At 49.7% G+C, this 22,437-nt stretch overlaps 1 protein-coding gene across 3 annotated transcripts in view; it reads right to left on the reverse strand.

The window, feature by feature from the left end:
- The window catches only part of F5 (coagulation factor V), a 53,822-nt gene that overhangs the window by 11,661 nt on the left and 19,724 nt on the right, over positions 1–22,437 (reverse strand). Inside the window, exons 6-20 of one of the 3 annotated variants that reach the window (XM_037034894.1) lie at positions 21,995–22,216; positions 18,636–18,801; positions 17,499–17,673; positions 15,916–16,015; positions 15,262–15,473; positions 14,012–14,162; positions 13,022–13,234; positions 9,933–11,566; positions 8,656–9,743; positions 6,901–7,075; positions 5,986–6,222; positions 4,932–5,142; positions 3,502–3,681; positions 1,356–1,472; positions 451–522 (exon numbers count right to left, since the gene is read on the reverse strand). In XM_037034894.1, the coding sequence (XP_036890789.1) occupies positions 451–522; positions 1,356–1,472; positions 3,502–3,681; positions 4,932–5,142; positions 5,986–6,222; positions 6,901–7,075; positions 8,656–9,743; positions 9,933–11,566; positions 13,022–13,234; positions 14,012–14,162; positions 15,262–15,473; positions 15,916–16,015; positions 17,499–17,673; positions 18,636–18,801; positions 21,995–22,216 (4,953 nt within the window). Of the gene's footprint in view, positions 1–450; positions 523–1,355; positions 1,473–3,501; positions 3,682–4,931; positions 5,143–5,985; positions 6,223–6,900; positions 7,076–8,655; positions 9,825–9,932; positions 11,567–13,021; positions 13,235–14,011; positions 14,163–15,261; positions 15,474–15,915; positions 16,016–17,498; positions 17,674–18,635; positions 18,802–21,994; positions 22,217–22,437 lie in introns of all 3 variants that reach the window. The other 2 variants (XM_037034893.1, XM_037034892.1) reach the window with 2 other exon arrangements.

Below are 22,437 nucleotides of genomic sequence, written 5' to 3' on the forward strand. Positions count from 1 at the left end.
TGGTGGAGGAGCCCCTGGGAATGTGGCTGGAATATCCGCGTGTGATCGAACCCAGAATGGGATGAGTGGGGAGAGTTTGGGGAAAGGGCCCATGGTCATAAGAACAGGCTCCCTCTCACCCAGTCTGCTGATAGGTCAGATTGCCTGTGTCAGGAGGCCAAGTTCTTGGTCTTCCCTGGGAGAGACTCTTCAGGAACCTTATTTCCTGGGGGGCAGGGGGCAGAGATAAAGGGGTGCCGACAGACTTTAGCTCCTGCCACGGTGCTCCTTCCTCCACCAGACAAGCAGCCCAAACTGAGCTATTTTTACCATGTTGTGACCCAGAAGGAGCCTGGGGAGGAGCAGTAACCGGCAGGCTCAGCAGGCGCGGCTGTCGGGCGTGGCCTTCGCAGGCTGTGTCCCGCATCATTGCAGGAGGTGCCTCTCCGGGGCTGAGATGCCGCTACTCACCCACAAACTCAGACGCCTTGATCTGTCTGTCTGCTATGACGCCTGTGCTCAGTCCCATCGGCATCTTACATTCTACGGGAAACAGGACGATGCTTAGAAAATACACCGAATGAGGTATAACTCCATGGCTGCAGACGGCACCTCCGACGGGGCGGTGATGGGATATTGTTTCCTACTTTGCATAGCACTGACTTAAATATATCTGCTCACAAAATGGTTAATGCACTAACAAGGCTGGTACTTTAATAGAAATAACGGCACCCTTGAGGAACACTGATATCCTGACATACTATTGGTTTTTAAACTGATTTCCAGTTGCGTGTATCTTTAAATAAGCCACGTTACAACATTAAGTACTAGCCCTCAAACGACTACGTTGCAAAAAATTTACCTGAACAGTGATGCCAGCTAAGGGAATACCAGCCACTGAACCCCCTGGATGTTGGCACAGGGCTTGGTGCTCAACAGCTGCTTAACAGATGCTGGCTGGCTGGCTGGCTGGACAGATAGACCAACACTTTTTTCTCAAATACTGGGATGCCAAGTTCAGTGACTCCAGTGGTTATTGCTGAATTCCTCATATCTTTTTCCTCCTCTTTTCCAGGAGGAAAAAGAATTTCTCCCATGTATTTTCCAAGGGTCACAAATCATGAAGGCGGGGGCTTTATGCTGGTTTCCTAAGTGAGAGGAATGCCTCTGGGCTGAACCCTTTGGTTCAGGTTTCCTAGATGGGCTGATATTTGTGGCTTTATAATCAGACCGTGGCCAGAACAAAAGTAATCGCTGCTACACAGGGCGTCTTTGTGATATCAGAGTCCCGCGTTGGTTATGGTCTCTCTACAAGTAGGTAATAGTCTAGTCACAGGACTCTCCTGCTAAAAATGTCACGCGGCTCTTGCCGGTACCTCTGTCTATGATGAGAAAGGGCGTTCGCATCCCCGCTCTCTGGTTTTCTCCGACCTCTGTGTCTAGGAGCCACCAGCCTGGTTTTGACGCCTTCATTTCGAGAGTTTTAAATGAACCTGAAATAGGGAGTGAAAGGCAACATTCCATCCTCGAGGATGAACGGGTTCCCGTGGGTTGACAGCTAGCAAAGAATCCTAACGTGGCTGCATCCCAGGCAGCTTTAGAACAGAACCCAAAGGGTTTTCCATTTCTTTCCAGGTGGGACTACAGGTGTGACAAGCAGATCAAAGCCTCAGTATTATCACCACCACCACCACCACACACACACACACACACACACAACTACCAATAGATACCCCAGAAAAAATCTCTAACGCCCCTTACTGGAAGGAAGCTCTCATTCATCTAAACGTTACGAGTTAACCCACACAGGGTAGAGCTCCACAGTCCTAAACATCCAGGCAACCTTGAGTGACCCATCACTGGGCCTCAGAGCTATTGTCCGTGTTCCCCTTCTCTCTCTTCATTGCACTACCTTTTCTTTTCTCATAGAAGTTGGAATAAAACATCCTTCTCCCCTGTTTCAAATGCTCGATCAAGTTTACCTAGTTGGACAGAGCACACATAAACTGGCTCAGAACCTCACCGAAAGAGTGAGATTCCCGAACCCTCTGACTCTCTGGTCTGCTATTGACCAGCCCCTACTGCCGGTGACCTCTTAAATCCTCTCACTACAACTTGTGGCCATTTCCTAGGTTGCAAGTGAAAAGTAATGGCCAGCTAAAAGAATCCTTTTAGATGAACAGTTTGTTTAAACCTAGCCATCCCCCTTGTCACCCCCCTGAGACACTAATAAAGACCGCCAGCCTTCCCCTCTGCAGCACAGATGTGTGGGTTTGAAGGTTTGAAGGGCCAGCCCACCCCAGCTTCTCAGTGCTGCTGTTGCTGCAGGCGAGGCGAGGCGGGCTGGTCTGGCCCCACTTGGTGGAAAGTACGGAGTGGGTCTGCCCTAATCCCCTGTCCCGGGTTTGAATAGCGTGGCCCGGGATCTACAGGATTGAAGTAAAATTGAGAGTAAAATCGCTGGGTCAGCGTGGGCATTTCGGCTTCCTAGGTCTTCATGATGCCACGGCACTCTGAGAATCGGTGGCATCTAACCCGCCCCCGACACCCCCCCCCCCCATATATCTACAAATGACTCACTGGCACATAAGAATCCTTTTAGATGACAAGTTTGTTTAAACNCCCCTCTGCAGCACAGATGTGTGGGTTTGAAGGTTTGAAGGGCCAGCCCACCCCGGCTTCTCAGTGCTGCCATTGCTGCAGGCGAGGCGGGCTGGTCTGGCCCCACTTGGTGGAAAGTACGGAGTGGGTCTGCCCTAATCCCCTCTGTCCCGGGTTTGAATAGCGTGGCCCGGGATCTACAGGATTGAAGTAAAATTGAGAGTAAAATCGCTGGGTCAGAGTGGGCATTTCGGCTTCCTAGGTCTTCATGATGCCACGGCACTCTGAGAATCGGTGGCATCTAACCCGCCCCCGACACCCCCCCCCCATATATCTACAAATGACTCACTGGCACATAAGAATCCTTTTAGATGACAAGTTTGTTTAAACCTTATCATTGTTTTGTACATGAAAGGCTCTAAATACCCTCATTATTATTTTAGCTTTTCTAACCATTTTTTTAAAGAATTTTTTTCTTTAAATAGCCTCATCTATCAGCTTAAGGTTAAGGATCTTGTAGTCACCTGCCTGAAGATACTGGAATGAGAGAGTGAGGCGTAGAATGCAAGAAAGCAAAAATCCCCCGGCACGCTGCCCGAGCCCCATGGGAGTCACACTGCAATCTGCTTGAGACCTGGCTTGAGTGACACTCGGTGGCTCGGAAGAACCTGCACTGGAGCTTGCCTTCTGCAGAGCCAAGTGGGACCACACGTTGAGCCAGCGCAATGTTGCAGACGGTGCACACACCAGCTGGCTTTTCTCACACTCTCTATGCAGCCCTGGGGTTGGGCTCCCCCAGAGCCCGTGCATGACGCCTTACAAGGAAATGCCCAAGGAAGGAGTGAGGGAGAAAGAGAGATTCTAAGGTTGCCTTCCCACCACTTTGTAGCCAGGACCTCTTGCCAGGGCCCAGTTCTTTACCAGGAAGAAGGGGCCAGACCCCTAGCTGGTGCTGTTGAGTGCCGTTTTCCAGCAAGGTCTGGCCGTGGAAGTGAACCACGTGGATGTCTCGGGAGCCGCCCAGGTTCAACAGGTGCAACCTCACCCACTCCTGCTCGTACATGATCAGGCCAGGCACATTGTAGATCATCCCATTGATGGCTGAAAGGACAGAGCGTTGCCATCGCTTACAAATCTGTGTACCCCAGGTGAGAGGCTGGGAAGGACCTAGGAGGGCCCCACCCATCACCCAGCTCCCTTGCAGGCCAGGTCCACTCAGGGTTCCCCTAGGTGGCATGATGTCAGCAAAGACCACCAGCTCCTTCTGACACATCCTAGAGCAGAATGTGGGTGAGCCCCCTTTTCTGCACTTCCCCACTCTTTTCCCCAGACCCCCTCCCGCTCCTGCTCTGTGCTTTACCCATGTATCCTTCCCATTTACAGTTCGAATTTCCCCCTGCTACGAATCAGTAAGCCAGATGAGGGAACTCCATGGTTTAGAGGAAAGAGCCCAAAAGGGGGATATGCAGCCTGCCACCCTGAGGCCTCCTACACTCAGAGATACCTCCAGGCAGTCCCGCAGTTGAACTTCATCGTTGCTGCACCCACAGCCAGAGTGGGGCGTGCTTGTTCTCTCATTCATGGGGTAGCTGCTCTGCCCCATCCCAGCTTGGAGGTGGAGGTTTGAGACTTGCCCGTTCTCCCCTCAGTGACGTGTGTGTATGTGTACGTGTGTGTGTTTACAGCACCTGGTGACTTTGATCACCTCATACAATAGTATGACATTTAAATGAGGACGCTTAGTGCTCCCCTGAACTTAACAGGGACTAAAGTGAGGGAAATTTTTTTGTTGTTGTTTATTCTTCTGCTATTAAAGGAATGGCTGTGGAATTTCAGGAGCCAAGCCAGTGAGTGGCTGGAGGGAGAGGAGCTGAGACCGTTTGGGCTGCCTGTTTTAGGTGTGTGGTTTCAGTGCCCGGCCAGATGCCGAAACTGTGGCAGCCATTCTTATTTTACAAAGTGCACGTGGGCGGTCACTTCTACTATGGAAACAGTTTTCTTTTAAAGGCTAAGAAACAGGTTCGTGAAGTACTTAGGTGGCAGAATAATGCTAATTCCTGTTCAGTGTGTGTTTCACTGACGCACGCTGGCTTTTTTTTTAGCTGGTTTGTTGCGGGGCGCACTGCAGCAGCCTCCGTGTGTGTTTCAGACTTTCCCGCATTTCCTGCCCCGGCAGCGTCACCTGCCAGGTCCCATCAGCCCTCCGAGACGTGTAAGGACCTCGTTTCAGTGGTAGCTCCTATTTCTCCAGAAGCATCGCCTGCCTTATCTTGTGGAGACCTAAGGGCAGGCACCACCGTCCCACAGAGTGATTTAGCTCAGAGATCAGGGTCAGGGTCAGAGGAAAATACCATGGAACTCATGGGAGTGTTTTACTTCGGAGGACGTGCGTCTCCAGGACCTTTGGGGTTTCTTGTCGTAATACCAGCTCTTCTTCTCATCGAAGACCATGAAGAGTAAGACAAATTCTCTCCTGTCCACAGGCATCTTGCTCTCCTTGTGCAGCGTTCCTTTTTGGCAGATCAGAAGGGGCCCTATCAAGCCGGAGTGGATGTCTTTCTCCTGGAAGACAGGGGCAACGAGTGGGACGTATTCTCTCTCTGCCTTTTCCCTGCTCTTCCAGCAACCACTGAGCACGTAGAAAAGGAAGGCTCAGAAGCTCTGACTTGGAAGGTTACAAATGAGTAGCTTCCTAAGGCTAGACATTATTCACGTAACCCTGTCCCATTCATACGCCCTTCCTTTGATGAGTTGTTTATCTGGCTGTGGCAGCAATGATAATGACTATGCTAATATCAATACTGTCACATATACTATTTAGTAAGCATTTACGACTAGAGTACATATTTTGCTTATAGCTTCTTATATAATTCTGATAACAATTCTATACGGTAAAGAAGAATTCATTGATTAAACAAATGTACTGAGCGTCTACTTTGTGCTATGTCCTGTCGTTACCTCACTTTTAACTGTGGGAACCGAGGCCGAGAAAGGTCAACTCACTGTCCCAGGGCCACACGGTATAAGCGTCGGGGCAGGAACTGAAGCCGGGGCCGGAGCGCTCTTTACCATGCCCGAGCTGACTTGCCTTTGCTGCCCCTCCCAGACCGAGAGGAGGAGAAAGCCAACCCTTGGCCAAGGGGGTTGCAAGGAAACGTCTTCCTCTCGAGGGCGGTCACTCAGCCGTTTCAGCGATCCTTGCTCCTCTCCACCGAGCAAGCGTTTCTCTCCCACTGTCACCCGTAGGTCTACAGGGACAGTCCCGGCTACGGTAGCTGTCGAGGGTCGACCACCATCCTCACCCCTTCCTCACGGGTAGCAAGGCAGACATCTAACAAGAAATCATCTGGACCACTCCACGGAGTGGGCTCAGGCTAGGGAAGGGACCGACACTTGCGAACCTACCGTGTTCACCGCTGAGTAGTAGGCCCAGGCCCGACAGGCCGAGCCGGGGCTCTCTGGCCCCGACCTCCCGGTGGCGTGCCACACGTAGGTGTAACTGCGGTTCGGCTGGATCGCGTTGTCTTCCTTAAACCATTCGGGAGAGTCGTCTTCGTACATCTTTCCCTCGGAGGATTTTTCGTAGGAGAGCCCGTGGGCATGAAGAGAATATGGTCTGGATGCTAAATTTTTAAAACGCACCTACAAGAAACAACGATCCGCAATGTCCTTGAACTTCACAAGAATCCAGTGGCCGCGTAACTTATGTAGATTATTTCATCTAATTTTTACAACCACCCTGTGAGATAGGCCCAGGTAGTTTTTTTCAGGAAGACCAAAACGTGTTCCTTCTCAGGCTCACAGCAAAGGGACTGACATCGTGTACCAACACGATGCTAAGGGTGGGAGCCGCAGATCAAGTCCTCCGCCTGCTGGTGAGGAGAGACGTGCACCTGTGGATTCAAGTTAAAAAGTCTGGGGACAAGTTAAAATACGGGTACAAAAGGTGTCGTAAACCAAGTGTGAGGGGGGTTAGAGGGGGGTGCTTGGGGGGGGAGCAATTCGGCTGACTGTTTAGGGAAGGCTGGGGGCGTTCAAGAAAGTTACTCATCGGGGAAACGGCATCGGTCCTAATAGAAGGAGCAGGAGCCCGGCCGAGGGAGAAATAAAGTCATGAGGTGATTTTCTTTTCTTGAGGATCATCAGCTTGCTTGGTGAGCTGCCTTTGAGAAGGAATGTCATTATCGTTAATTCTGGAAAGTAAGGACATCACCGATAGCTCTGTTTTGCCGCCTTCACCTTGACGACCCTGAAGCACTTGCGGGAATTCCCCCGATGACCTTAGTGATGACCTCAGCAAGGCCCCCGAAGGTGACTTACTTGGATGACGTCACCCACTTCGGCTCTAATCACAGGACCGAGGATGCCGAGATGTTCTTCGTACTCTCCCCGAGGCTCTCGCTTGGTGAACGTGCTGTCGAGGTACTTTTGAAAAACCACTTTCTTGTACACGGTGCCTTCTGCAACGGCCTCATTGTCTTCAGCATCCATTTCGCTGAAACAGTAATAACAGTACTTCTTTACAAGAACGAATTGAAGACCGTTTAAAGGATTTAGGAAATGATCTCTGTTTCTGAATACGGCACCCGGCACAGGGCCTTGCTCATGCTGTTCTCTCCGTCTAGAAGGCTGCCTAGAACCTCTAGACATGTATCTAGAACCTGTCTAGATACATGTCTGATAAACAAATGAAGATATAAATGACTAAAAACACAAGCCAGCAGATAGCCAGCGGCCAGCTCACATATCATTTGTTAGGTAAACCCACCTGTGAGCCTTTAGACTACATCAGATCTCTTTATAGCATTCCTCTATTCCTATAGTATTACACTGTATACACAGTCAAGTCCTTATGATAGTCTTGTAGTATTTTTGCATATGGTAAATCGCGTGTCATCGATTCATGTGATTATCTACTAACATCTGACTCTGCCTCTAGAGTGATTGCTCCAGGAAGTCTGGGGCTACTCGTTAGCTCATAATTTTATTCCCGGTGCCTAGCAGATTAATTAGCATATAATAGGCATTTAATACATTTTTGTTCAGTGCATTAATGGACAAATATAGTCACATATTAACACAGCAGATTTTAATATCAAAAGCAGACAAAGCCACGAAATGGGACAATGCCCAGGGCTTAGGGCTAGGTGACAATGGTCAGCAGCTGACTTAGAAGGCCACTTCTGTGAAGGCCGCTGGATGGATGGGTGTGCTTTAGTCTGAAAGTAGCCACTCTTCCCGCATTTCCTTTTGTTAAATCACATTATTCCTCCCATAGCTCACCTGCTGTTCTATCTGGGGCCAGAGCACATCAGATTTTCCCACTGAGCCTTGAATTTCCGCAGCCTGTGCAAACAGGCCAAGGGCGCATCCATCAGTCTCATATCCTCTGCTATACACCGTAAGTCGTCAACAGACAACCCCATTCTGCCTTCCTCCCAGCCTTTCTGCCCCACTAACCTCGTCCTTCCAGACTCGAAGCACAACATACGGTCCCACAGAGCACAGGGGATGAAACCCGCTTGAGTGCCGTAAAAGTGCGTGGCACTGCTTTTTGTTTCTAAGCTAGTTCATATCCTTGGCCTCCGCCATTAGAATTTCCAGGAATCAGAACTAAACTTTACAAAGATGCCGTCCACTTTATATTGATCCAGAGACAATGTTTAAACCTTTTGGTAAACAAGTAAACGCAAAAGGAAATTTCTGTATCACAAATTTGGACATAAGCTACCTTCAGTGAAATCCTACTGATGAGCAGATAGCTAGGGAGAGGCTGGGCTCTGCCCTGGAGCAAGAGGAGGCAGTAAGAATATGTGTGATGGAGAAGAAGAGAGCGGTGTGGGCTTATTTAACTACAGAATATCATAGACTTCTTACAGTGGTTGTTTGTATATCGTCCAGATACTACCTCGAGTCGAGTCGCTAATCTTGGAACTGACAAAGGAAACAGTGCCAAGTTGCAAAAGGGCAACTACATGATACTTAGCTAGTTTGCCCAGAATGACCTCCTTGGACTTTTTTTAGCAGTGAGTGGGTGGGGGCGGGGGGGAACCAAGAGGAGAAAACTGGCCAAACCTTTGTGCAGATTTTGAATAATCCCAGGATATTTCTTCAGCAGCAATGTAGTAATATTTCCTGTTTCCGCTGTGGCTACGGAGGTACCACTCTGCGATGCTGTCGGGGTTTCTGGAGGAGTTCATGTCCGTCCTCGTGTCCGTTTGGTACGGGTCATCATAGGCCACGTGGCTGACTTCGTAAGAGTCGTTTTCGCTGCTCTCTTCCCTCTCGCTTGGTACAATCTCCATGTAATCTCCATCATCTCCACTGAAGCCAACCACAAATGGTAGATGAAATTCTTTTGTTACAGAAGTGTCATTTAGTGGAGAAGGTGGTTGAGGAGATGGCATCTGACCGAGGTCTGGGTAAGGGAAAGTCTGACTAGGTTCAGAGGTGTAGGATAACTGATCAACGTCTGGAGGGGCTGATGTCCACCTGAGAGCAGGAGGAGGGGTCATCTGGCCGAGGTCCGGGGAGAGGGTGTCCTGACCAAGGTCAGGGGAGAGGGTTGCCTGGCCAAGATCTGGGGAAACAGTTGTCTGGCCGAGGTCTGGGGAGAGGGTCTCCTGACCAAGGTCAGGGAAGAGGGTTGTCTGGCCAAGGTCAGGGGAGAGGGTTGTCTGGCCAAGGTCAGGGGTGAGGGTTGTCTGGCCAAGATCTGGGGAAACAGTTGTCTGGCCCAGGTCTGGGGAAACAGTTGTCTGGCCGAGGTCTGGGGAGAGGGTCTCCTGATCAAGGTCAGGGAAGAGGGTTGTCTGGCCAATATCTGGGTAAACAATTGTCTGGCCGAGGTCTGGGGAGAGGGTCTCCTGATCAAGGTCAGAGGAGAGGGTTGTCTGGCCAATATCTGGGGAAAGGGTCTCCTGACCAAGGTCAGGGAAGAGGGTTGTCTGGCCAATATCTGGGGGAACAATTGTCTGGCCAAGGTCAGGGGAAAGGGTCTCCTGACCAAGATCAGGTAAAAGCGTTGTCCGGCCAATATTTGGGGAAACAGTTGTCTGGCCAAGGTTTGGGGAGAGGGTCTCCTGACCAAGGTCAGGGAAGAGGGTTGTCTGGCCAATATCTGGGTAAACAGTTGTCTGGCCGAGGTCTGGGGAGAGGGTCTCCTGACCAAGGTCAGAGGAGAGGGTTGTCTGGCCAAGGTCAGGGGAAAGGGTCTCCTGACCAAGGTCAGGGGAGAGGGTTGCCTGGCCAAGATCTGGGGAAACAGTTGTCTGGCCAAGGTCTGGGGAAAGGGTCTCCTGACCAAGATCAGGTAAAAGCGTTGTCCGGCCAATATTTGGGGAAACAGTTGCCTGGCCAAGGTTTGGGGAGAGGGTCTCCTGACCAAGGTCAGAGGAGAGGGTTGTCTGGCCGAGGTCTGGAGAGAGAGTCTGCAGGCTAAGTCTCAGGGAAAGGTTTGTCTGACTGGGTTCTGGAGAGGGGGGTGGGTGACTGAGGTCTGGGGAGATGGTTGTCTGCCAGACTTCAAGTTCTAAGGAAGCTGACATTTGTCCAGAGTCCATGGAGGAGGGCTGGTTTCTTAGATCATAGCTGAACACCTGGCCAGGCTCTGGAGAAAGTCTGTGACTGGGCTTTGTGGTGAAGTGCATTCGATCGGAGTCTGGAAGAGGGAAACTTTGGTCACGATCTTCTGGGGGTGCTGTCTGAGAAATGTCTGGCGAGAAGCCTGTCTGGCCAGTGTTGTTTGGGGCGTCCCGATTACAGTCGGGAAGTGAGGCCGTCGGGCTGAGGTCAGTAGAGGGGAATGTCTGGTCGAGGTGTGTGGGGAGCGATGTCTCATTGGACGTGAGACGTGAGTCTGAACCCGTGCGGCTGGTCACTCCTCCGCGGGGGCCAAAGCTCCTTGGGGAGAAAGGGGTGCGGCGTGCAAACTTCTTCCTTCGTGTCTGAATTAAAACAGTGCTGTTCCTCGGTCTACTGTTTATCCCTCCCTGCCTCACTTTTGGATATTTATGTCGAACTCCGTAAAACTTTGGGTGGCCACTCCGATTTCCATGCTTGTTTGGAGGAGGGACACTTCCCCGCCAGGCCCCTGAGGCATTCTGGGGGCTGTGCTGCAGGTTAGGAACAGACACGTCTTCATCAACCTCTGGGATGACCTCATAGCTCCCCTTTTCAGAAACCAAATGCCATTTCCCATTCAAAGTCTTAGATGGCGTCTCTTGTTCCAAGAGTAACAGATCGCTGGGCAGGTCCTCCCAAGGCTCTGTCCTGGAAGAAGGGCTGCCTTGGCTTGAATGTCTCCCAGTTTTATGCGCTAGAAATCCCATCTGGGAGAACTTGTGCCCGGCCTGTCTGTCTCTTCCATTATGTTTAGCATGCCCTTGACTTCCCGATCCTTCTGCACCAAGTGGAAGTAGGCTTATCTCTGTGACAACTGCCCGTGGAGGACCCTCCTGAAGGTCCTCAGAGTACTGGCTGGAGTGCTCTGCAGCAGGAGGGTTGAGATCTGGGGTCTTTTCTGAGCTGCGTCCCACGGGGGGACCAGCCGTGGCGGTTTCGGGGTGAGGAGGGGTTTTGTGGGTGTCTGCAAAGTGACTGGCAACGAGCCTGCTAAGGTTACTTGGGAGAGAAGAATTGGAACCGACAGCCGTATCAGTGCTTGGAGGCGAGACTTCAGAGCTGTCCTCCAGGGCCAAGGCGGTGATATTGAACTCGTCTCCCTGCCGACTCAGGGATGCATTTCTGAAGGACCTAAGCCCGAGTTCTAAAGCCAGTCTTTCCTGTTCGTCATCAGTGGCATCCTCTCCCCCGTGGCCTTCTGGAACTTCGTGCATTTTCCGTGTAGTCATGGCTGCAGATGTTGGAAGTTCATAGATGTCATAGTCATTTTCAGTATCATTCCAGATACACTTCACATCCCTGAATCTCAGCTGTAGGTTTTTGCTCCTTGGATTAGAATTCATGGTGGTCAACACCCAAGTTCCTACAGAAGGGAGACAGAATGCGGAGCCCTGAGTCCAGAAAAAGACATAAATCCCTTCACATACATGGGGGCAGATAACAGCCAGGGGAATAGAGGGCCCCCGCTGCTCTGCAAAGTGCTGATGACCATTCCACAGTGCCGCCAGGAGACAAGGTAAGGAATGTCAAGTGCTTAGGGCACTTTGGGGCCATCTGACATTGCTGGGACGTGCAAGCGTGTGATCAGGACACTTAACCTTGTTTAATAGAACACAGACCACACATATTGGTCCGTGGAGAGTAGGGAGAAAAAAATGCTTAGCAGAGATGGTTGTAGAGTCACTACTTTAGAACATATTTTAAAAGGGATGAATTGAGACTAAAACGAACTTTGAAAATCATAGACATCTTGTTAGCTGTACATCTCATTTGGAATTGGGGCTTCGGGGGAGGGTGGCGGTGTCTACCCCCAGAAATTAGGGATATTTAGGTATTCCAAGTGATCAATAATTCATGTGGGCCCAGGGCAATTTTGAATCTCTTTGAAGTGCAGTGATTTGCTGGCACACTGGAGATTTATTTCCTGGGGCATCTCCAATAGTTACCACTGGTTGCGTGTCCCCTGAGTGCTGGAAGCTTAGCACCCATTATAACGAATGATCAGTCACTCCATTACTTTGGTGACGTCGAATAACAAAGATGTCGTCATTCTACTTTTTTTTCAGATGAATAAACTGAGGCCCAGGGAGGGCAAGGCACCTGCCCAAGGTCACACAGATACTGAGGGGCAGGGTGGGATGCGAACCCAGGTCTGGTGACCTCCCAAGCCCTCGTGCCCTCCAGGACACCATGCCGCCTCCCAGGCCAGCCTCTAAGGCGCCGTCTCCAATGACCACCGAGCCCAGTGGGGGAGGGTTGTCTTAAAAAACGGGAGGGCATTCTGATCAAAGAAATTTTCTTTTGGGACCAAAATACTCATGCTTGCTTCCCGAAGTTAGGCCATGTCTTTCTGTGGATATGTGTTTGTTTTTTTTTTTAAGATTTTATTTATTTACTTTTAGAAGGGAAGGGAAGGAGAGATGGAGAGAAACATCAGTGTATGGTTGCCTCTCGTGAGTCCCCTGCTGGGAACAGGCCTGCAACCAAGGCATGTGCCCTGACTGGGAATCGAACCGCGATCGTGTGGTTCGCAGGCCCGTGCTCAATCCACTGAGCTACACCAGCCAGGGCTGTGGATATGTGTTTTTACTGCGCTCTCAGCCCAGAGCAAGACAGACGGGATGCACACAAAAGGGCCGGATCCACGGAGGTAGTTAACTCCCCAAACAGAAACCACGATGAGCCCTGAAAGAAGGCCTGCAAGGGAGCAGAGCGAGACGAGCCCAGGGGCTGAGGGTGGGGGGGTGGGGCGGTGTTCAGAGAGCCGCAGCAGACCTTCGGAGATGAGGGGGTCCTCGCCCTGCGCCCAGGCTCTTACCGACGTTATCCATCGTGACGGTCACAGATTCCCCGCTCATGGGAAAGAGGGTCAGAGTATCCTCATGCCTCTTGCCGTAGATGAAGGAGTGCCCCGTGAAGTGAATGGTCAGGACATCATCCTGGGTCCCCACGCTGCAGAAGTGCCACTGGACGGTGTCGTCAAAGCAGAACCCCAGTGTGGATATGCTCTCGGGCACGTAGCCATTGATCGCTGCAAGAGTCAAACCCGTTAGAGAGCCAGACCTGTGCCCACAAGAAGGCGCCTGTGCCGCACCTAAAATAAACGCCCCGATGTCGACGGGGTTGCCGCGAAGCAGCGATTACCCGAGGTTCGCTTCGCCAGCTCTGACATGTGACTAGAAGATCAAAGTCCGACTCCCCACAGCAGTGGCTTTGGACACTGAACTTTAAACAGCAGCACATGCCCGAGCCAGGGCTCAGGGACTCCCTGCTGCCCAGAACTTCTCACTGCGCGCTTCAGACCACGTCATGGAGTGCCTTTGCAAAACTCGCGGCTCCCCCCACGCACGAACGTCCCAGTGTGGTGTGAAAGTCCAGTCTGGAGTTACTTACCTTGTTTCTGGCCTGGCCGTAGAATACAGCCCTTGTCCCCATTTTGCACCCCAGTCACCACTGACCGAGGCCTGGCGCCCTTTCCTTTGCTGCCCCTGCCCCTCACCTGCTCTTCCCTGCCCAGAGTGTGCCCACCAGCACACGCGCACACACACACACACTTTCTCTCTCTCTCTCTCTCTCTCTCTCTCACTCAGAGCAGGAGACCCAGAAGATGTGCACGAATAACAAGCTTTGGACGCCTTGTAGTAAAACGGCTGCCCTGGTGTCACCGTTTAGGTCACTTCATCATCAGATCCCAGGCCGCAGTGAGGCTGAGAGGTCAGCAGGTTCTAACCGTGTCTGCCTCTGGGCACAGCCGTGCTCCCGCCACAGGGTTGAGGGGCAGGTGGGCAAAGACGGCGCTGAGACTCACTGCTCATGATGTTGGATTCGTAGAACTTGGGGTCGGCCCGGTTCACCTTCTCAGGACTCTCACAGAACTTGTTGATGTTGTCCTCGATGTACCAGCTCCTGTTCTCGTCAAACACGGCAAACACGGCCTGCTGTTCGATGTCCGCTGCCCTCTGGAGGGAGGGGGCCGGGCTTAGTGGCTGACGTTGCAGCCAACGGCCTACGGCTTCAGACACCAAAGGGACACACCCTCAGGGGCACACCCTCGGGGCACACCCTCGGGGCCACCCAAGCCACGCATGTGGGCGTTTGGGAGAGACCGGCGTGCTCAAAGCCCTTGTTAGAAAAGGCATTTTGCACAAAGGCAAACGGGGAAGGCCAGAAAACCCCGAGACCAAAACAGCCTGGGAGAAAAATTCCATGTGCTGTGGCAGCTGCCACTCTGTGTATCTCTGTGACCGAACATCATCCCGCCTGACCGGTGGGCTGGACGTGCTCTGAGCAGCCACAAAGGACTAAAGGGGGGCTGTAGCCAGAAAGCGCCACACCTCTCTCTACCCACTTCCTTTCCGGGCTCCGCAAACCAGGCTGTACCGTATGTTTGTTTCTGCGTTTCCTAGGCATATATTTGTTTGCATGCCTTGGGGTGAAACTTTTTAAATTACGGCTTAGCCTGATTGTCTGTGAATTTTAATTTAATAATATGAAGCTATTCTACTGTGAAGATCAAGTCAAAAGATCCACATCTTTGGATAATTCAGCCCTACTAGGGATGGACCGTCATTGAGGCCCAGTCTCACCAGAAGCTGTCTCCAGGGCACCTCTCTCATCTCTTTCTAGCGAAGATCCCCCCAAACAACAAGGACTGGTACAGAGCTCTATACCTTTTGGGGGGCGTGGTATCTGACCGAGCCCCAAAACAACCCTATAAAACCGTTAGCGTGGGTGTTACCCATTTCATAAAAGGAAGGGACGAAGAGAGGCTGAGTGGCTGGCTCAGCACACAGAAAACACCAGGAAACCCGGAATTTCAAACGATAGCAAGATACGGTTTTGCACTGCAGACCTGCTTTCCACAGTGAGAGTCCAGGTAAAAACAGACAGGAGGAAAACATTGTCCGAGGAATAAACGTTATCCCGCTCAAGGGGGCTGCCCCATATTTTTCTGCTCTCTGGCAAAGCTCCATTGTTTAGCAAGGAGACCTAACCTGTTCCAGCCAGGAAAAAAAAAATGCCTGGAATTTCTAGGAGGTCACGTCAAGGGCAAAATACCTGTATGCCTCGCTTGTCCAGGGATCTGCTCTTACAGATTAGAAGCAGCCCTATGAGCCCCGAGGCAATGTCCCTCGTGACGTCCACATTACTGTAGTATGGCCTCGTTAAGCACTGGGCATCGTTTTCTGTGGGCTCATCAGACTCTAGGATATTCCACTTGTAAGTATAGGTTTCCCCTGGTTGAACTGCTTTGATCATGGAGTTACTGCCTGCAAGAAAATACAGTCAAAAGGGGTGGTCACTTTCAGAATTATTTCATGAAGAGGAATAAATGAATAAGCGAATGGAAGAATGCATAAATAATATAACTGAGTTCTCACTGCAGCCAATTAGTATCGGGAAAGGAATATTCTTTTTTCTATTGAGATCCACTTAAGAGAACCCCGGGGTAGCAAGCCATCATCAGATCTGGCTCCGAGAGGGGCTGCTATGGCCCTGATAAAAGACACGGTATTTTGTAACCAGCGGGGTAGACACAGCCCTGGCAGCGAGCAGGGTTTCCCCGTGACTCCCAGGGTGCCCGTTCACGTGTCTGCACGGGCATATACATGAGCTGGCTGCACAAGTGCTACTTCTGAGCAAGGGAGACAGCGGGCAAAGGAGGGAGCCTCTGAGAGGTCCCAGACGTCAGTAGGCGTGGGGCATTCCAACCTGAGGTGGAGGAAGAGTTGGCTCCATCTTCAACAGGGGAGAAGGTCACTCCGTGAGGGTAAATGCTGTAGGCGCGGCTGGCCGAGTTTTTGAACACGATCTACAAAGGTAATACAGATTTGTGATTTGGGGTGTGAGGCTGAGAGTGACGGTTAACACAGGATGTTCACGCTGCACGTGCACTTGTTGGGTGGTGTGTGTGTGTGTGTGTGTGTGTGTAAACTAGCTCTGTTTATCTGAGCAGCAATCTGTGCCCTCACCCGACAGAAGTGTTTGAGAGTTTCACCTCACATGGTAGTCTGACCCTGGAAGTGATAACATTTTCCTAGCAGTATGCTGCCCTCTGCAAGCTGGTCCCCATCCCCCTTCCCCTCTTCTTTCAGCTTGGACCACATCTGCCTTGGAATCTGCTCCTCCTTCTCTCTCTACCATAACCCCCCACTTCTCCAGCGGGCCAGATCTCCTAGGAGCCAGCTTCTAGAAGGGCATGGCAAACAGCCAGACCCTAAATTTCCAGTGAGGCATATTTACACTCCCTACCAGCACCTATAAGGTATCGGGGGTGAAGGGAGGACAAGAGGACCAGAGAAAGGCTGCCTTCTGGTCCTTTCGTTATTTTCAAATGAACAGAACTGGCCCGGTCTGCCGATGTCCTCTTAGGTCAGCCCCGGGCAGAGGCGGAGGGAGGCTGTATTCACCCAGGAGTCCTGGTTAGGCACCTTCCTCTGCCGAAGAGAACATTAACCTTCTGCTACGTGGTTGATTGCCAAAGCATTTGGACGACCCTCCGTCTGGAGTTTATCTGCATTCTAGAATCTTGCCCGAGGTTGCAACCTTCCACTCCCTGCTCCCCAGGTCTCACAGAAGCTCGGTGATGGGACGTCACATTAAAGGAACACTGTCAGGAGGATGTGCTCAGGACACATGATCCGTATCTCAGTTTACTTCATCCGAGACCAGTGTCCAGAGGGCGACCGAGCTGGATCCCAGTGAAGAGCAGGTTTTCCCTTGGGGCTGTTTCCTGCGGCGTTCGTTCTCAGCTCTAATGAGAAACGTTCTTAAAAGGTTCTACACCTTTGTTGGTTTGTTGTGCCGGTTACAGGGATGATGCTGAGGAATCCACCCACTGCCTCACGCAACATCCTCTTTTCAAGGGTCCGTGGGAGGAATCCCTCCCAGCGTCTGTGCCGCTTCGACGACTACTGGGAATCTGGCCCTGACAGGCTTCCCGTCCACTCTGGCTGCTTGGAAAGCTCAGGACAAAATCTACAAGCAACCTGGTGAGATCCTATGGTGTGTGTTTTGTTATACTTACCTTGTCCTTGGTTTTATTTTCTTTGACCCCTTACTACTCACCCTAATTATAGTCTCCCTTTGTGTATTCTTTTATAATAATTTTGATCAGCTGTCTCGGATTCTTTGTATTGTCAGGTAGGCTATAAATCAGTGCAAAGACTAAATAAAAACTGAAAGTTACATTTGAATTAAAATTATATGGATATCTTTAAAAAGAAACCACCACCGCTTAGGATGCCTTGTACTATTTGATTTCTCCCACATGGTCCGATGTTTCTGCCACTTACTTTGAGTGTGTCTCTGACCTGGGCTCTGATAACGGGGCCCAAGATCCCATTGTTTTTATTAGAATCCTCCAGGCGTTTGGTGAAGGACTCATCTTGGTATTGCTTGTAGACAACCTTCTTATAGTGTTTTCCAATTTGGTTTGAGAAATTATCCAAATGCAGAGACCTGTATTTTCTTAAAGTGAAATGGAGTATTAACAAATTAACCATTTCCTCAAGTAGACACTCTGGTAGATGGGGAAACCCAGAACTTAGAAATTCTGTTCTTGGATTAGCAAAAAAGCTAGCTTTCTAAAAAAAAAAAATGAAAACAAAAAAAAAGAACAAAAACTCTTAATATGATTTGCAAAGTCCTGGTATCTCCCCTCTGATTGGAAAACTGGAAACCTCTCCTCTGTCTGATAAAGTCAGGGTCACAGTTAGAAGCAGCCACTTAGCATTCCCATCCCTCTGGCTGCTAGAGTAGGACCTGGGGTGTCTCTGGTCTCGGTGACTGCCCTACGGTGCGTCATTCTCCTGTGAACAAGAACCTCTCATGGTACATTCCCAGGGTGACACTGCGGGGTCGAAGGGCACAGGCATTTGTCATTTTAACACAAAAGGCTGCATTCCTCTAGAATGGCTCTCACACTGTTCCCGCCCACCAGCAATACATGGCAGTGCCTGTGTCTCACAGCCTCGCCAAGGGATGTGCTGCCTGGACCGTGAGTCTGATGGGCGAAAACCGGCATTTCAGAGAAGCTCAATTTGCATTTCTCTTACAGTGAGTGAGCTTGAATGTTTCCCAAATGTTTTGCATTTTTTAATTGTCTCTGGCCTACTTCCTCATCTACATAATAAATGAGAACTGTTTCTCGATTCTGGAGTTCCAGCAATGCTCTTCAAAAGAATTTAACATGGTGCTTGGAAACAGTAAACATTCAAGTAGCGGTAGCTGCCATTATTATTATTATTATTATTATTATTTCCCTTGGTGAGTTGGGGTAATTCCAGATTGACTCTGAACAAGACCTGAATGGAATCCAAACCATGGGTACCCTTGACAGCTGCCAACTCCCGACATTTCACCCACGCACCTAGGACCCTGCGGAACACATCTTGAACCTCTGCCCAGGGGTCAGAGGCCCCCCCACTCACTTGTCCATGTTCACTGGTATGACAGGCGCGTAGTCCCAGATGACCTCCTCTGCAGCGATGAAGTATTCCCACCTCTTCATGTGCCGCCTCTGCTCACGCGTCAGCATCTTGGAACTCCTGGTTTTCTTGGCGCAGTTTTTGATGTCTATGGAAGCCTGCATCCCGGCTGAGTTAGTACATAAAGACGGTGGAGGAATGCGAGAGAAGAAATCGAGGCTGATCAAAATGCGTGTCTTTTGAAACGGGGGGGGGGGGTTAAATAATAATAGCGAAGGTAATGCTCTGGCAACTTTGGACATTTTGGTTTGGGGCTCTTTCCGTGCAGGAGAGAAAGGGGCAGAATAGAACACAGGGAAAGGCAACGTGGGTTGGGAGAGAGCTTGGGTGGCTTTCCTTTGCTTCCTCCAGAGCAGGAACATTTGTCATTTCCAGACCCTTAAAACCTTCTGACTTAGTTTTGTTGATTCCTTACTTTCCCTGTCATCTGCCTCTTTATTTGTAAAATCAAAAGCACGTGCTGTAGGAGACTTCTGGCCGAGACGGAGGCGTAGGGAGACACACTGTGCCTCCTCACACAACCGAAAGGACAGCAACTAATTTAAACACAAAAAACAACCAGCACTGACAGAAAACTGAACTGTATGGAAGTCTGACAACCAAGGAGTTAAAGGAGACACATTCACCCAGACCAGTAGGAGGGGTGGAGATGGGCAGCTGGGCAGAGAGGACCCTCAGCAAGGCAGCAGTGGGTGGACCAGCGAGGCAGCAGATTGCAGCCCGGGTGGTCCCACATTTGCATGCGGATAAACCAGAAGGAACAACCGGGGAGCAGGACAGAGCACACAACCCAGGGCTCCAGCTCACGGAAATAAAGCCTCAAACCTCGGACTGAAAACACCTGTGGGGGTTGAGGCGCCAGTGGGAGAGACTCCCAGCCTCACAGGAGAGTTTGCTGGAGAGACCCACAGGGTCCTAGAACGTACACAAACCCACCCACCCGGGAATCAGCACCAGAAGGGCCCAGTTTGCTTGGGGGAAGTGGGGGAAGTGACTGAAATCCGGCAGAGAGCGGAGCAAGCACCATTGTTCCCTCTTGGACCCTTTCTCCCACATACAGTGTCACAACCCAGTGACGTGTTTGCCCCGCCCTGGTGAACACCTAAGGCTCTGCCCCTCATATGTAACAGGTGAGTCAAGACAAAAAAATGTCCCAAATGAAAGAACAGATCAAAGTGCCAGAAAAAAATACAAGTAAGTGACAAAGAGATAGCTAACCTATCAGATGCACAGTTCAAAGCACTGGTGATCAGGATGCTCACAGAATTGGTTGAATATGGTCACAAATTAGATGAAAAAATGAAGGTTACACTAAATGAAATAAAGAAAAATGTACAGGGAACCAATAATGATGGGAAAGAAACTGGGTCTCAAATCAATGATGTGAATCAGAAGAAATAAACACCCAACCAGAAAAGAATGAAGAAACAAAAACTCAAAAAAAGAGGAGAGGCTTAGGAACCTCCTGGACAACTTTAAACGTCCCAACATCTGAATTATAGAGGTACCAGAAGGGGAAGAGGAAGAGCAACGAGTGGAAAACTCATTTGAACAAATAATAAAGGAGAACTTCCCCAATCTGGCAAAGGAAATAGACTTCTAGGAAGTCCAGGAAGCTCAGAGAGTCCCAAAGAAGTTAAACCCAAGGAGGAATACACCAAGGCACATCATAATTACATTAGCCAAGATTGAAGATAAGGAGAGAATATTAAAAGCAGCAAGACAAAAGGAGACTATTACCTACAAAAGAGTACCCATAAGACTGTCAGCTGGTTTCTCAAAAGAAATCTTGCAGGCAAGAAGGGACTGGAAAAAAGTATTTTATGTCATGAAAGATAAGGACCTATATCCAAGATTGCTCTATCCAGCAAAGCTTTCATTTAGAATGGAAGGGCAGATAAAGTGCTTCTCAGATAAGGTCAAATTCAAAGAGTTCATCATCACCAAGCCCTTATTATACGAAATGTTAAAGGGACTTATCTAAGAAAAAGAAGATAAATATAAACATTAAAATGACAACAAACTCACAGTTATTAACAACTGAACCAGAAACAAAAGCAAACTAAGCAAACTAAGCAAACCACTAGAACAGGAACAGAACCACAGAAATGGAGATCACATGGAGGGTTATCAACAGGGGAGTGGGAGGAAGAGAGAGGGGGGAAAAGGTACAGAGAATAAGTAGAATAGATGGTAGGTAGAAAATAGACGGGGGGAGGACAAGAATAGTATAGGAAATGTAGAAGCCAAAGAACTTACATATATGAACCATGGACATGAACTAAAGGGGGAGAGTGCGGGTGGGAGGGGTGTGCAGGGTAGAGGGGAGAAAATGGGACAACTGTAATAGCATAAGCAATAAAATATATTTTTAAAAAGTACATGCTGTATGAAATTGTTTTTAAAAATTAAATAAATTAGTGCCAAAAGCACTTCATCTAAACAGTGTTAGCTTTGTTGTTTTACTGTGACTTGGTTTTCTGTCTTCCAGGGACATTGTGGCAGTCATGTTACTTCAAACACTGTTTTGACTACTTAGCGCAAAAAAGAAACGAAATGGTCCCATGAAGTCTCTCTCGTGTGTTTTGCTCATATACATACTTTAGGTAACAAAATTGGTTTTCTATAGCAATGTTATTTACTTAATTTTAATTGCTGTTCACAGGAACCCTCCTCCCAACAGTTTTAAAGCAACAATATGTAATAAAACAATTAGTTATTTTTATTAATGGGGTCCCACAAATAAAACCTGGGCTGATTTTTTTCCTCAGTAGAATTCATTGATATTCTTTACAGCCCATTTCTCAGCTGTTTAGATTTGATGTCCACTCAACACGTATCCATCGGGTTCCTCTTTGTGCTAGTCTCTGTGCTCACCTTGTTAGAAAAGAGACTGTTTTTATGGTACGCCTGTTCACACACTTCCCGTAACTCGGTGCTTCTATAAATTTGCTCATGATTGTCTCGTTCTAGCCTCGTTCTAAGTCTTTTCTTTTGGCTACATATTAAATACCCCAAGAAGGAATATCTCTATGTAAACATTTGTTTCCTTCCTCCTTTTTCCTTTTAAGGAAGTAGAGACCACTTCAGCTTTTGCTTCATTTTTAAAAAAATCTTTGTCAATATCTCCACTTCCTCCAACCCTAACTAAGGCCATGCATCGAGGAGTGGAGAATGTATGTCCTGTTCTCAGGGCCCAATGCACACATGCAACTTGCAGAAGCAAAGGATATGGAGGGAGGGAGTGCCTGGGAAGCGGGAGCTCTACGTTCATAAGCAAGGCTGTCAGGAGAGTCTCTTGCCTTGAAAGTGTGTAGGGGTGAGAGAAGATACAATCCACTTTCCCCCGGGGCCCATAGTCATGTTCGCAGTCACAGACGTAGCACTGACGAGCGTCATGGCCGAGATCTTACGACGGTTCTGCTCCAGCACCTGGCCGTTGAAATGAATGGAGAAGAGCTCTGGTCCGGAGCTCATTCCAATCAGATGCCAGCTGACTTGGTCATTGGCACAGACTGTTATATCTGAGGGAGGGGGGGAGATGGGGGCAAGACAGGCAGTCAGCACTCCGTGATCCGAGACTCACTCACCAGCTAGGCGCTGCGTACCTGCTACGCGCCAGGCACGGCGAGGTTCTGAGGGAGCGACACTCCAGTCGCCGCTCCTGCTCTAGGAGAGCAGGCATCTGAGCGAGGGGCCCACAGGCAGTCACCGCTCACCGCAGTGAGTGTTACTACAGAGGTAA

Source organism: Sturnira hondurensis, unplaced genomic scaffold (genome assembly GCF_014824575.4).
Source record: "Sturnira hondurensis isolate 20B ecotype Veracruz unplaced genomic scaffold, ASM1482457v3 Scaffold0022215, whole genome shotgun sequence".
NCBI lineage: Eukaryota > Metazoa > Chordata > Mammalia > Chiroptera > Phyllostomidae > Sturnira > Sturnira hondurensis.